The sequence below is a fragment of the Primulina tabacum genome, chromosome 12 (assembly GCF_025594145.1).
Source record: "Primulina tabacum isolate GXHZ01 chromosome 12, ASM2559414v2, whole genome shotgun sequence".
In the NCBI taxonomy this organism is placed as follows: Eukaryota; Viridiplantae; Streptophyta; class Magnoliopsida; order Lamiales; family Gesneriaceae; genus Primulina; species Primulina tabacum.
This window is the reverse complement of record NC_134561.1, coordinates 1,196,671-1,211,611: the sequence shown is the minus strand read 5'-3', so window position 1 is coordinate 1,211,611 and position 14,941 is coordinate 1,196,671. Positions and strand designations below refer to the sequence as shown.

At 33.7% G+C, this 14,941-nt stretch overlaps 1 protein-coding gene and 1 long non-coding RNA gene across 5 annotated transcripts; both read right to left on the bottom strand.

Moving 5' to 3' along the window:
- Positions 1–284: 284 nt before the first annotated feature.
- On the bottom strand, positions 285–2,728 carry LOC142521369 (uncharacterized). Its single transcript, XR_012814143.1, has 2 exons — positions 2,446–2,728; positions 285–451 (listed from the first exon to the last, which is right to left on the bottom strand). It is a non-coding gene; the product is annotated as an uncharacterized LOC142521369 (long non-coding RNA).
- A 4,543-nt stretch (positions 2,729–7,271) lies between these two features.
- Positions 7,272–9,592, bottom strand: LOC142521382 (dolichol-phosphate mannose synthase subunit 3-like). 4 transcript variants are annotated; one of them, XM_075624583.1, is made up of 4 exons: positions 9,396–9,592; positions 8,110–8,222; positions 7,928–8,035; positions 7,272–7,558 (listed from the first exon to the last, which is right to left on the bottom strand). In XM_075624583.1, exons 2-4 carry the CDS (start codon positions 8,209–8,211, stop codon positions 7,499–7,501), a joined length of 270 nt encoding a protein of 89 aa, XP_075480698.1. In that variant the 5' UTR covers positions 8,212–8,222; positions 9,396–9,592; the 3' UTR covers positions 7,272–7,498. The 4 variants fall into 4 exon arrangements, with proteins under 4 accessions (XP_075480698.1, XP_075480697.1, XP_075480700.1 ...); XM_075624582.1 differs by having other exon boundaries at positions 8,110–8,216; XM_075624585.1 differs by lacking the exon at positions 9,396–9,592 and adding an exon at positions 8,318–8,640.
- Between the last annotated feature and the right edge of the window lie 5,349 nt (positions 9,593–14,941).

The following is a 14,941-nucleotide window of genomic DNA, read 5'->3' as shown; positions in this document are numbered from 1 at the left end:
GATCAAATAATACTAAACAATTAAAACGAATGTAGGATCGAGCGCTTACCGCTTTACCTAAAGTTATAGCTGGTGGTAATTGTAACGTCTCACTCATTTTTAAAATTCTACTGGACATTTTTTTTAATAAATTTTTATAAAAGCTCGCATTTTCGAAATAAAATTTAAAAGTTTCACATGCATGCGCTCAATAGAAAAATATAAGATTTAAAAATGATCTTAAATATTTGATACTAAAAATAGCGTCGTTTAAAAATTAACCAAACTTATCCAAAATCATATGTAAACATAAACGAGTTAAAATCTTAAATTTATTAACGTATGAAAATATTCATCTTCTCTCAATCTCATAACTCGTAATGCGGAAAACATGTGATCCTCGGGTCGTGTCACCGCACCAGGTCTGCCTACTCAGAGTTCCGCACCTCAGCCCCCTCATCATTAAGCTCACCTGCATCACACACGCCTAGTAAGTCTAAAGACTCAACACACCTGTACCAGGAATAACAAGTACATATACATAGCACACAACAGTAAAAAATATCATACTCAACATATCTTTCATGAACTTAAAAGCATAACGTAAACGTGTTGTGTAAAATCATATGCCAACATACCTTTCATGAACATTAAAACATGAACATAAACGTGTCGTGTAAAATCATGACGTGTCAAAACAGCTCATCGTTAATCATCATTCATCGTTTATCATTTATCGTTCATCATTCATCCTTTATCGTTCATCATTTATCATTGGTGAATTCAGTTCATTAGAGGTGACTATCGTACATCATTTACGATGGATCCATCATACATAGAACCGCGGTACCCGGCGACTGTCGGACATCAGTGACAGGATTACCCATCCACTGTGCCTAGGCCTCATCATCATCATCATCATCATTTACATATACGTCTTAAACATTTACATATACTTCGATAGCCACAACTAATTCCCATCATTCAAAACATTACCATTTTCATCACTTATAAAAATCATGAATAAATGCAATTTTTCTTAAATCCAAGCATGCGACGTATATCTTCATAAAATCTTAAAATCGTGATCATGATCCATAAACATTTAAAATATAGTAAATTTGTGCTCAGGGCGCTGCCTTGACCAAAATCTCATCCCGGGTGCAAAATGACCATTTTGCCACTCGAACCCAAAAATTACCATTTTACCCCTGGACGTAAAATTTCAATTCTTTGACATTTTCTTAATTCCATTGACTCTAACATGTCCCAAATAATTATTTAAGCCTACATGAATTTTTCCATATTTTTATTTGGCGTAAATCTATGACTTTTAAATTAATCTTTAACTATAACATATTAATGCGTTTTAATCCCGAATTAAACAAAACCTTAGCATAAAATTCCCAATTTAAAAACTTAGACTTCTAATAATTATTTGAGCTTAAATATAATTTCTCATAATTTTATTAATCTTAAATCTAGGTGTTTCAATTAATCCTTTAATTAACGTTTCGTGCGGCGATTAAATCCCGGATAAAACCAAAACTCATTATTTTGATCCGAAACTTACCAAACTCCTTAAAACATCCCAAAACATATTTATAATCATTCCTAGACGTAAACTCGAGCAAAATTCAAAACTTAATCGATTCGTTTTAAAACTTGGACCGGGGTTCCCGTTTTAATCCGAATCGAACCCAAACTTCCCCAAATTTTACCAAACTTAAAACATGACTTAACAACACCATACCAGACTTAAATCCACTCAATTAGAACCCATTAGCAACCTTTAGATCTCGCTGGTATGCTGCTGGATTTTCAGAACATACACAACTCAAACTCTAGTTCATGTACCTCCCTTAGTTTCGTTCCTAGCCTTCACCCAACGGCCCAGCCCCTAACCAACCACACCTAGACCACCCTAGGCTCCCACTGGACCTGCTGAACCCACGGCTGCACCTCCATGCAAGCCGCAGCCCCCTACAACTCGCTATTCTCCCCAAACGTCCAAACCGAAGCCAAACTTCTACCATTTCGATCCACAGTTCCTTGGATGGTTCCAGCAAGAGCCGAGCCCTTCCAAGCCTCGTATCAGACCCATCAGGGTCTGATCTAAGTCTCCTCTAAGCCCCTGCTCAGCTGGTTGCACCCAGCACGATAGAACCCAAAGATCGAGCCAACCTATTGAAACCTTGCTCTTGGTCTCTCACCCTACACGATCTGCCCAATGTTTTAAACTCCACGAAAATTCCTTGACACCCTTTTTCAGCCCTTAACAACCGACAGCAGCAGCCCCTTGCACAGCAACCAGGAAAACGTGAGAGTTGGACAAGAAAACACCATAATCCCATGGAAACCAAGAAAATTCTCATGTACAAGGCTAGATCTCGTCTTTCATGCACAAATATAATCACCAACATAATAAACGTGTATGATGCAGAAAAGAACAAGTACAAAGCGTGCCTTGATGATAAGAAGCTCGAAATCTTGAGGAGACGCGCGTCGGGGAGACGACCGAGAAGCGGGGAAGGAGCTTGCTTGAGAGGAAATGGAGATGGCCGAGATTTTCAGCAAAGTGCTGCTATACTCACGTCAAATGCTGCTGGTGCAAGGGGGAAACGGCTGGTGGGTGGAATAATTGGTGTAGGGTAGCAAGTATAATATTTATTTTAATTATTAATAAAAAAAGCTAATGAGACTTAAATGATTTAATTAAAAGATTAAAAGAGTTTTAAGCCCAACGATCTTAAAAGTTGGTTCATTAGTTCCAAACATACTCCCGAAAAATATTTCGTGTTGAAAAGTTTTTGAAAATATTAGCCGAACCCTCGAAAAGCTATCCGATTCGATAAAATTTGCGCACCATTAAAATTTAAAATCATGCGGGTCAAAATACCCAGTAAAATTCCATTTCTTGAAAAATACCTTTAAAACACCTTATATTAATTAATAAAAATTAATCATGTAATAAAATAATTTTTCCTGAAAATTCTCCGGTCTCCGTTCCTCGTTCGAGCGCGAAATGAAACTTAAAAATCTTTAACGAATGATCCTTTAAAATTTCATGAATTAAATTCTACCATGCATGAATTATGCATAAAATGCATAAAAATATTTAAACACAAATTAACGAAATAAAAATGCTTTTAAAACCTTAAAACAATTTAATAAAATACCAAAAAAATTTAATAACTTGCATGTATGTGGTTGACGTGGACCTTCAGACTTTCAGAACGTTACAGTAATGGTGCAGTTCAAATCTTTTAAACTGCACGGCAGCTCAAGCACCACGGTTCGATCGCTCTACCAAGCAAGGACAATTATTGCATCCAACAACGAAATTATTTTAAATTTAGAAGAGTTGTTTGATTTAAAAAAGAAGTTTTGTTTAGATTTTGTTCTATATAAAACGTTTTGTTGCTACACAAATTTCAACTTAGAGGGTGTTTGACAAAACATATTTAAAATAATTTATAAGCTCAATGAAAATAAATATTGTAGTTACTTATCATAATAGTTATATGATAATAATAGAAATAATTATTAATTAATTTGATATAATACAAGCAGGGATGACCCTTTTTTCAATGTTGTGTATGTTGGAATTTTAGGGTTAATTATAAATATTTAAATGTCATCAATTAAATAAGTCATAAATTGATGATTTAGAATAAGAATTGACTTAAGAGCTTAATTGTCATGATATTATTGTGTTGATATCATATATGATATTTCTGGTTTGTTGAAGGGACAAATTAGAAATAACCAATATTTTGAGAGAAAATCTGATTGTTGTGGAGACCAAATCAAAGACCAATATTTTTATTATTATTATTATGGATACAAATGTTAAATCCATGTTTATATGGTTCAAATTTTGGGATTAAATATCAACTGAGATAAAAATCGAAGTTTAATTTTGTTTATATCATCCAATTTATATAATAATATTTAGTGAATTAAGTATATTTTTGTTAGTTTTTTAGTTGATTACTATTATTATTTTAATTCATTTAGATTTTATAGTTAAAGGTTTATCAATCAAATTAACTAAAAAGTTAATAAATTATATTTCAAAATATTCTTTAATTACTAATTTTAATAATTGTCTAAATCGAACTATTTTAGTAGAAATCGAATAGGATAGTTCTGTCCTATACAGGAACAACTAAGATCAATCAAAAACTGAAAGGAAACATACTCTCATATATGATGGATACAATCTGTTACAGAAACACTGAAAGTGTAGTCAAATGTAATCCGAGTTTCCATGGCTATTTACAAAAACGCCATTTTCGGTAAAATAGCAATTTGCGTGCGTTTGTTTGTTTTTTTGCGATTTTGATTTTCAATGTCGACAATTTTAGTCAATTTTCCGACGTGACACCAATGATCCGCAACAATCAGATTCGGAAATTCATAATCCATATACGACAATTCGTGATCGCAGATTCGGAAATTTTGGTCAATTATGATGTCGGCATTGAAAATATACGACGATTCGTAACCGCAGAAGCAAGTTTCGCAATAACCATGAAGTCCTCTGTCGCAACAAATCGGACAACAATGCGAAACGCCGAGGCTTTGTATCTTGGTGTCACTGTGAAGCTGGATTAAAAGTTTCCGATAAGTCGTCACCAATCTGTAAAAACAACTCGATTTCTTAACTGTACTCAACATCTGTATCCCATCATTTTTATACTCCTCTCCATGGAATATCGACGCGATTCCAAAGAGGCAAGCCGCGCCATGATGGTCTAATTGCGCGGCTCTGTTCAAATACTCAGCGGCCATTTCTACTTCACCCCAGCAAAAATACTCGACCTGAGATATAAAAATACACTGCATTTACGATCGAGTTTTATAGAAACTAGTTGAAATTAAATCACATGTCAAGTAACTACTAGATACAGCATTTTGTCTTATCAAATTTCGCTCGTAAACATTTAAAATACCGTTGACTTATCAAATACATATATATTTCGCGCGTGAAAATTTAAAATACCGTTAGCTTATATATCAAATATAAAAATTTTGTGCATGAAAATCTAAAATACTATTTACTCATAAGAAAAAAAACATGTATTTCGCTCGTAAAATTTAAAATATGGTTGGCTTATGAAAATTAAGGTTCAATGTGAGGCTATTTGAAAACATAAGATATTCCATGGATCCGACTTTTTTGGCCATCCCATGCCAAGATTTGGAAATTAAGAGTTGATAAAAAAAAAATTTCCTTTCCAAAAATTATATTGATCAATGTGTATTCATTAATGGCATACACTGATCAAATTTCGGGAAAATTTGCACGATAACTTCGATCAAATCGAAATTGGCGCCGTCTGATGAACTCGAAAACGAAAATTTGAGTTTTAAAGTGACAGCTGATATAAAGTTTTTTTATTTATTTGAAGTATTAGGATATTATCAAGGCACTTGCAAATAATATTATTGTCCAAAGACTTGATATTGATGTTGCACTAGGCATCTTAAGATGAGATTCACCATTTATTTTTATTTCATTCGAGATGAGTTGTTATTTATCTTATTATAATGTTTTCTTTTCAGCAAAAGTTGCTATTATATCTGCTAATGTAAGTTCGGTGTTGATCCTTATGGATTAAATTTTTTAAGGATTGGAATTAAAACATTCTAATTATTCTTGGATGCGGGGATCTAGACCTTGCGATCAGCACAGAGCAACCTACCACTCTTATAAATTCTAGTTCCTCTTAATAGATGGCTAGATATGAGAAATGGGAAAGCTCAAACCGCTTGAGTCTTATGATCATTAAGCTCGGCATACCTGAGGCTTTTAGGGGTGCGGTGTTCGACAGTGTGACCAAACCTAAGGAATATCTCGATGAGATTGAGAAGCACTTCGCCAAAAGCTATAAGGCGGAAACAAGCACAATACTGAAGAGCTTGATTTCCATGAAGTATGAAGGCAAGGGAAATATTCGGGAATATACTATGGTGTAGACAGAATTTGGTTTTTGTTTCTAATTTGGACAAATTAATTTATTGTTGCCTTTGGAAACAATCACTTTAGCTTATTTACTAATTCTAATATTGTATCCATCTGTAGTAGGAATCATCCACGGTTGATGAAGTTGAAGGGTTCTGATCAAGGTCCAGAATGTTGTATCAGTGCTTGAATCTTGAGAGCATCTCGCCGTTGACGTGCCACGCAGAGTCGAATCCATGGTTGGGTCATGATCCCCGTGTTTAGGAAGTTGTAGAGACGATGTTGAATTAAATAGAAACATTTGAAGTATGTATACCATGGAATATGACGGTTTATTTCATCCTACCCATGTGGGTATTGTCTCATGATAGGATGGATGGTCAAGATTTGCTCATGTATATATATGACCAATTTTTTTTTTTTTGAAATTATACGTGTGACAAGATCTTACCCGTTGAAATGAAGTGAGGGTAGTGCCCACATAGGTAAAATCTCATTAACCGAATATGACAATGTAATAATTTTTGATTTAGTAGATACTTAATTACAATGACACAACACATTATTATCTTCATTTATAAAAATAATAATCTTAGCATTTCTTGTAATCATTTGTCATACCTTGTTCATACCTCATACATGATCAAATTATTGAAGGTTAACTTGTAATCAGAACAAAAAAAAATTGGTCTTTCAAAATGTGAAATATATAGCACTAATCATCTTGTCGAAAAATATTAGGAACTTTATACTATATTGGATCAGAATTAGTGTTATAAATTCAGTGCAAATCGTAAAAGTTAAATTATTAGATAGAAATTAGTTTTTTTTTTTCTCAAATTTACACTTTTTGATCTCTCTGTGTGGCTCAACGAACAATTTTTACATTAAAAAATAATATTTTTTTAATGGTTCAGATCTAATAAAAGATTTGTGTCACAAAATTAGCTCATGAAATCATCTTCTAATTTTTGTTTTTTGGGGAAAAAACATCGAAATTTATTTACTTATTTTATTTATTTTACTAATAAATTATTATTGTTAGAATATTTTTCGTTGGATTACTTGTTTATTTGTAAGCTTCTTTAGGCTGTCTAGTTGGAAACTAGGATCGTGTATATTAAGGAAATGTTGTATGTAATATTATTTGCCACTGGAATTTTTATCACCATACATTAACTGCGAAGTGATCTAATACGGAAGGGGGTCGAAAAAACTAGTCATCGGAAGCATAGCCGGAACCATATGAAAGAGAGCTCATGCCCGTGAATTTCATGTGAGTGAGAAACAAAATCGATTTTAATTCAATCGGTGTGAGACATCTAACAAATTTGAATGATCTAAAAAAATGTACTTATCAAGCTTTTTTGGAGGCACAAATTTTTCTAACCCATCTACGTTCTCCTGTAATCACTGTTGCGGACGTCGAAACAGGCTCAATCAAGAAATTAGAAGAAACTATATCAGTAGGACTTCTGGATGAAAGGAAATATAAGTCAGCAGGAAACCACAATCACACTATTCATTTGTCAATCTCCATGCTCTTGATTAGTCGGAACCGATGTCGACCCCATTCTCTTTCAAGAATTCCTTTGCTTCTATGATGTCCTACATGACAAAACAAACTGTGAAATCTCAAAAACAGGCCAAAGTTTCGGCTTGTACCCAAGAAAAAAGTTAAGAAATTGAAACTCACAAGCCGTTTTTCATCTTCGGTGGCATGGGGCAACCGGCATTTTTCTTAATTATTCTATAGGTTTAGCCGTCTAGGTATTTTACATACTCCATAATAAATCAAGCAAATATGACCTGGCCTACCATATATTTTCAGAATTTCAATTTTTGTACCACTTACACGAACCTCGTGGCTCCTAAACCATCATCAACTATTGAAAAACTAAACGAACAAAAGATCTTCCACCATAGAACAAGAATCATGATCCATAATGGTATGATCCTGTGAAATTTGGTACGTACCTGCTGCAACAGAATTGCCTCATGTGGGCAAGTTGGAAATTGCATCAGGCCAACTCCAACCATTAATAGGCCATAGCATCCAAGGGATACAATGAAGTACAGAGGCAGCTGTTACGCGCAAATGAAAAGAATGAAACATAATGTATGATCAAATAATACAAAAGAGATTGTAAGAAGCTTACCAACCAAGTGTAGCTCCTTGGAATTATGGATGCCTGAAGCAGGCCAACCCAAAGAGCTGACAGGGTTACCAGCAATGTCAAAATCTTTACAATGTGCTTCATTGGATCTGCAACTAAAAAATTGATTCACTTCAATCTTTCTAAGCAATTGTACGAACATAAATCACAAAATACAATTCTGCAGTTAATATCTTGGAAGATCAGACACCTGCTGTTGTATCGTATTCTACAGTTATATCAACATTGTAACTCAAATCTTTAATGTTGTCGAGTAACTCAAGCGCCAGTTGCCTACTCTTTTATCACTGTCTCACAAGACTAGCCACACAAAACAATGGCAGTAATTGTTGATAACAATCTCTCCCAACAATTGCTCGTTAAACTAATGAAAATTGAGCAGATAACTTTAACTCTAAACACCACTTATAGGATCATTCATGCCACACAGGACCAAATGTGATACTAATGGCAATGATGTAATTCAAATCTTAACCACACAATATTTGAAACATTATGTTTCAATCAGTGCATTACATAAACAGTCAAGCAAGACATTGAGCTCAAACATACCCAACATATCTTGTGTGGGAGAAGTTGGAGAAGCTACGCAACTCATTTACTCAGTTTTCGACCCACTAAAACCACCCTTAACCCTTAAAACTTTGCATTGCCATAAGAAGGGATAATAAGTATGCCTGTAGTGTCACTAACCCTTCCCATGCCTGCATGTTCCAAGGAGAAAATCAATGCTATAGTGCAATGAGCCAATGACTAAACTTCAGATGGCAGCTTAACTTCATATTAAAGACACATCACTCGAGCAAACACGAGCAAATAATCCCATTCTAATTCCCATCTCTTAATGATAGATCTGATTGGATTATTTTGTGTAAAGGAATAATGCAGATTGCTAGACAAAATTTCACATCAAAACATTTCAAAATCCCATGTCATATCATACATCTGATAAAGATAAAAAAATTATAAACCAACAAAAGATCAAATCTTTCTTAAGAACCGAAATCCGGATAAACACCCTCACTAAAACAAATCAACAAATAAGTGAAAGTCTGATTAATTTCATAACATAATCATTTAGATCGGTATTCAATCTAGCAAATGGAAAAAGTCAAAGCAGTATTTCCACAAAAAGAATCCTACCCAGAAAAAAAAAATCAAAGAAAAATTAACAAAGCCCCTCAGGATCAAAACAAAAAACTGAATAACTACAAGCTAAACCACACAGGGAAATAAAAATTTTACCAACTCAAACAAAGGAGGTGTACCTTAAAGAGAGCAGAAAGAAGCTAAAACGAGGGCCTCGATAGCATATACAAATGATGGGCCTCTTTTTGTGCGGGAACCCAATTCGATGAGAAGAATCTTATAGGGTGGCGGAAGTAGTGGTGGCGCCGCCGTGTTTGAGCGGAAGGCTTTCCATTTTTCTTTTTCGTTCTTTTTAAGTTCATGGTTTCATTCATTAATTCTTAATTTTTTATATTATCTACTTTATATGTATTAGTAACATTTAATTATTATTTACAATTACAACCTATATTACATATTTTTGTTTTTATAAATTTTTGTGTAAAAAATTCTACCTATTATATTTAAATATAAATATTTAAAAATAGTTTTTAACAATAAAAAATTTACTTGGGTAAAATAATTTTGAAACCTTATTTCAACACTTACAATTTATATTTGTTAAAAAAAATTGCAATTTATATATTGCAAAATATAATTAATCTTCTACTGGCAATTAAATGGAGGAAATGATTGAATTTTCATATCCTCTTTGAATATTGTATTGTTTAATTATATTTGATTTTTTTTTTTTTATCTATTTTATGTACTAGAAAGCAGCACGTGTGTTACACATAATTGCTCGATGATTCGATGCCCAAGTTAATTTTGTGTAGACTTAAACTTAAATCAAATAGTAAATTATTATCCATAAGATAATGTGATTGTAATATATAATCAATCAATGAAAATAAAAGATGTATTAAAAATATATACACGAACATTTATTATATATAAATTGTAATTTAGAACTGTCACGCCCGGAGACTGGGGTTAGTCGACACTGTCATTGCTCAACAATCACATAATCATCAAACAACAAGCCTTGCAGTACAGTATATACCAAAACCAGTTTATTTCTCATAATCAACAAAAGAATCGTCTTTACGACTTAAATACTAAAATAAACTGATTAAAAATGTTTTAATAGTACGGAAGCGATAAACATAAACTAAGCCTTAAAACTTCTGGAATAACTCAAGATCTTCTACCATCCCAAAAATTGTTTTTGCTCCTCTTTATCCATTTGCTCTTCGTTCTTATCTGGGTGGAGAGGAAGTAAGGGGTGAGTATTTTGGGAAATATACAGCAAGTGGGGGCCGTTCGAGACATGAAACAATATATACATATACTTGAATTCAAATTTTACATAGCATATCGTAACTTGAATAATAACGAATACCCATACTTCATAATCATAACATGTCATCACATATCATACCTGTATATCATACTTGTTTAGCATACTCATATAACACTGAAAGTCATCTCATTTCCATGGTTTCCTGATATCAGTCTTCTATATGTTAATCCTCTAAGGAGTGAGGCCATGTCCAATATGTTAATCTTCTATGGAGTGAGGCCATACAATAGTTACCATCCCACCGTATAAGGGTCATAGTTCGGAAATCCTTCCCATATCCAATCGAATTCTAACAGTGCTTTGAACATAATAACTTGACAAATCTTGAAGAAAATATATCATGAGCAAGGAATTATGCTCGAACGAACTTTCAAAAACTGAAGGGAGATTCGTACACTAATTATAATTTCTTTAAACGCAAGCACACTTCAAAGAACAAGTGTGGCAAACAAAAACTCACTTACGAAAGAATATATATATAATAAAAGTGCACTTACGAAGGACAAGTGTGCAAATTATAGTATAACAAAAACCCACTTACGAAGGACAAGTGTGCAAATTATAGTATAACAAAAACTCACTTACCTTGAATAATTCGAAAAAAAGAGATCAGGTGATGATAGGATTTCGAAACTGAGCCTGGATTTGGACTGCTTCAGAGCTTCGATACTCGGCACACTAAGAGAGCAAAATCTCTAAAATTCCTAGGGAGAACTAGAGAGGAAATTTCAAAAATATGGAGGTGTAAATTTCTAATGGCATGACTCTCCTATTTATAGGGGTTGGCTGCTATCCTGATCGTGTATTATTCTTGTGTTTGAAATTTAATCAAACTTTAAATCTAGGATAATTATCATATCAAATTTTAGATCTTTATCTGGTATCAATATAATATCAAATATTAGATCTTTATCTAGTATCAATATCATATCAAATATTAGATATTGGTTAATCCCAAAATTAGGCTTATCATAAAAATTCTTATCTTCTAAAAAAATGGGGTTTCACAAGAACATAGATAAAAAGGCATAATGCAATAATTTATTATGTGTTCAAATTTTTTCTGGTTTGATCTTCACAAATGACATATTTTGTATGTCATTTCTAGTTTTAACTTATCTATTTCTCTTTGTGAAAGGAGAAATCTAGTCATCGTCTTATATCAGGATTTGTGTACTTCTTTTGGCATCATCAACTAAATTCTTTATGTTCTGTTGGCTTCGAGACTTGGACGTAGGGACCTGTTTTTTTTTGTTTTTTCTCTTTACAAAAACAACAATCTTGTTATCATCCATCTAAATTTGTTCATTTGCACGGTCATACTCTATTTTTTGAGTCTCAATTGTTTTTTTGCTCCGAGATTTGGTGGTGTGACCTTGTTTTGTTGAACTTATCCTACTTTCATCAATGTGGTTTGAGGATTTTTTTGTTGAATGACCTGATTTGTTGAGTTTTTGCAAGGACTTTCTGAAAATTTTCAAGATAAGTTGCATTATTAGTCTGAGTCTTTTTATTAAATTTGAAAATAAAGTTGTATTCACCTTTTTTCAGGCATTTCAAATCATTTAGTATGTTGAAGCATTTGTATCATGCACAAAACAAAACATGTGTTAGTTATAAAGTTTTAAAGTTTAGATGTTATTGTTAGTAGTGTGATTTGAGAACTAACCTCGTGGACTGAGTTGATATAATCTTTAATTGGAGAACCAATAAAAGCAGCAGTCACTCTTCAAACATTGTAATTCTTGCCTTCTAATTATCTTTTTCGACATTTATCGTCACTCGATATCTGTCCATGTGACAGTATGATTCGTTCATTTTAAATTACAATTATTAAAAAATTGAAGCTTGAGAAACTAATGTATAATGCAGCTTTCTCACCATATATTGAAGTTGTCTGATTCGGTGCATGGTGGGGTTTGGAAATATTGTAGTAGTGTATATAGTGTTCTAAAAGGCTTCACCTTGGATCGTCTAGGCGTTATGCAGTTGTCCACCGCTCCGATTTTTAGACAGTTGATGTCTCTGGTGTTATTAAATTAATCGATCGTCTAAACCTCCTAATTGCAACTTAGGCGGCTCAAAATCTACTTCGGCGGCTGCGTAGATTAATATATAATAATTTTAATTTTTTTAAAAAATATTATATGATATATTTGTGCGCCAATTTGTATCAAATAAAGATAAAGAGTATGTCATGAATTTTGTGTTTGAATTAGATAAAGATAAATTATTGGAGAAATATTAAGTTGAACACAAAGAATTAGATATTTTGGCTATAAAAAAACTATCTAGGCGGTCGTCTAAATATTTAGATGGTGGATGACCGCCCGTCCACCAGCCCACCACCTATCATTTTTTAGAACATTGACTATACGTGGATTTCAATCGAACCCTTTCTAAATGCGATGGATCAACAATTTATTTTTTTGTTTGACATTGACCGATGATTTCGGTTGGGATTAATTCTAGCAAGCGGACTAGGTACAGTTATAGTAATTGGACGACAAGTCCAAGTATCGATCCCACATAGACTACTATTTAAGTACTAAGATTTAAATTATTTAATTTAATCTAGGCAACGATAATAAGTGATTTGGAGATTATTAAACTAATTAAATTAAACTAATTTATGCTAAATTAATGATTAAAATCAAATCAGCAGAAAAACTTGGGACTTGGGGATTTTCAAATTTAAATAAAATGACCGGGAACACACGACGGTAACAAACTCTGATTATTATCATGCACTGGAATTATTTAACTACAGATTATTCGAAGTCACAATGCAATCCTCTAATTTAACTATAAACCTATTTCTAGAATTTATAATCCTATTTTCATTTAACAGTCCAATTATTTTTAATTGAATTTAATTAAACAAAAACGCATTTATCAACGATAAAATTACAGCTGTCGCCTAAAATTGCACACTGAAATCGAATACTATTTCTAGTTGTTTTAACCGTGTGTTGATTAATGTTTTTGAAGCTAATTTCAATCTATTCCCTTTCGAGTCAAGATCGAACGACAAACATGCAAATAATTGGCCAGATTAAAAGCACGAAGATTACGCAAGCATTAATCAATAACATAAAATAATTTTATAAATCAAACAATCCGACGAATAAACAAAATCAATCGTTTGTCCCTATCGTGGTCCCGATCACAAGAAAAACTACTCCATAAACTCGAAACTAAAGTCAAATCTAATATTCGAATTCATGACTGAAAATAAGAAAACGAAAGAGAAGAGAAAATCTCAGTGATGGTGCGCGGTTCTTGCGTGAGAAGTGCGCGAATTCTCTTCCTTTTCTCCTAAGTCGTCGCCGTCTTCAACGATGCCAAAGTTCTCCCCTTTTCGGCTCCCTCGTTCTCGATCTGGAAAAGTCCCCTATTATCTTCTATTTTCTTCTTTTTATTCCTTCAAATCTACATCAAATATGTGCAAACTTTTGGATCTGATATCACGTACACGGACCCCGTGCATGCATCAGGGAAAGGGTCCGTGTAGACTCTGTCCAACATTTCTTCCGAAATACTGGACACGGACCCCTTGTAGAGGTCTGTCCCGGGCTCCGTGTACACTCTGGATTTTTCTTCTCTCGAAGATAGCCGACACGGACCCCGGATACCGGTCCGTCAGGGGGTCCGTGTAGACTCTGTAATTGTCTTCCTTCGGCTTCTGAGGTACGGACCCTTACACGGGTCCGTGTATGGGTCCGGGTGTCCTCCTTTTGCTATTTTTCCGGGTATATCTGACATGGCATTGCGAAGCTCGACTTTTCTTTCATTTCTTTGGCTTTCATCCTCTTTTGGTCAAACCTGCAAATAGCCATAATGAGACGAAATAAGCGCGGAACTCGGAATAAAAACGCCAGATAAGCACGAATACGACAAAATAAAGTCCCTAAAATGTTATATAATTCGTGCTTATCAACTCCCCCACACTTAACCTTTGTTTGTCCTCGAACAAATCAGACAAATAATAAAGATGAGAATTATCTCAGATTCAGAACTCAAGGACCACAATCAAAACTTCTCAATTTGTCAAACTCTTTCACCCTCGGTCAAAAGATCACGCTTCGCATATCACAAGATTCGTTTTCGTCGCAATTTAAGATTCAAACATTTACCCAGTAAGGATCAACAGAACAAGATGTGAGTAGTGTGCAGGTCAGACTCGTACTCATTACTAGCTACTTGGTTTCATGATCACTTATTTTCATTTGTTATCGAGACGCCCCATATGCTTGACTTTCATACCCCTCTCTACTAAATGTTGAACGACGATGACTTGGTTAATAGGTCTTTTCAAGCTTGTAACGTAAGGTCAAGGTTCACGGCTATAACAAAAGATATGGGAATCAAAAGTGAGAGAAA

Coding starts and splice junctions, on each gene's coding strand:
- LOC142521382 (XM_075624583.1), bottom strand. CDS start 8,211: ATGAAGCACATTGTAAAGATTTTGACATTGCTGGTAACCCTGTCAGCT. Junction 8,036..8,109: donor CAAGGAGCTACACTTGGTTG/GTAAGCTTCTTA, acceptor TGCGCGTAACAG/CTGCCTCTGTACTTCATTGT. Junction 7,559..7,927: donor AGGCAATTCTGTTGCAGCAG/GTACGTACCAAA, acceptor TTTGTCATGTAG/GACATCATAGAAGCAAAGGA.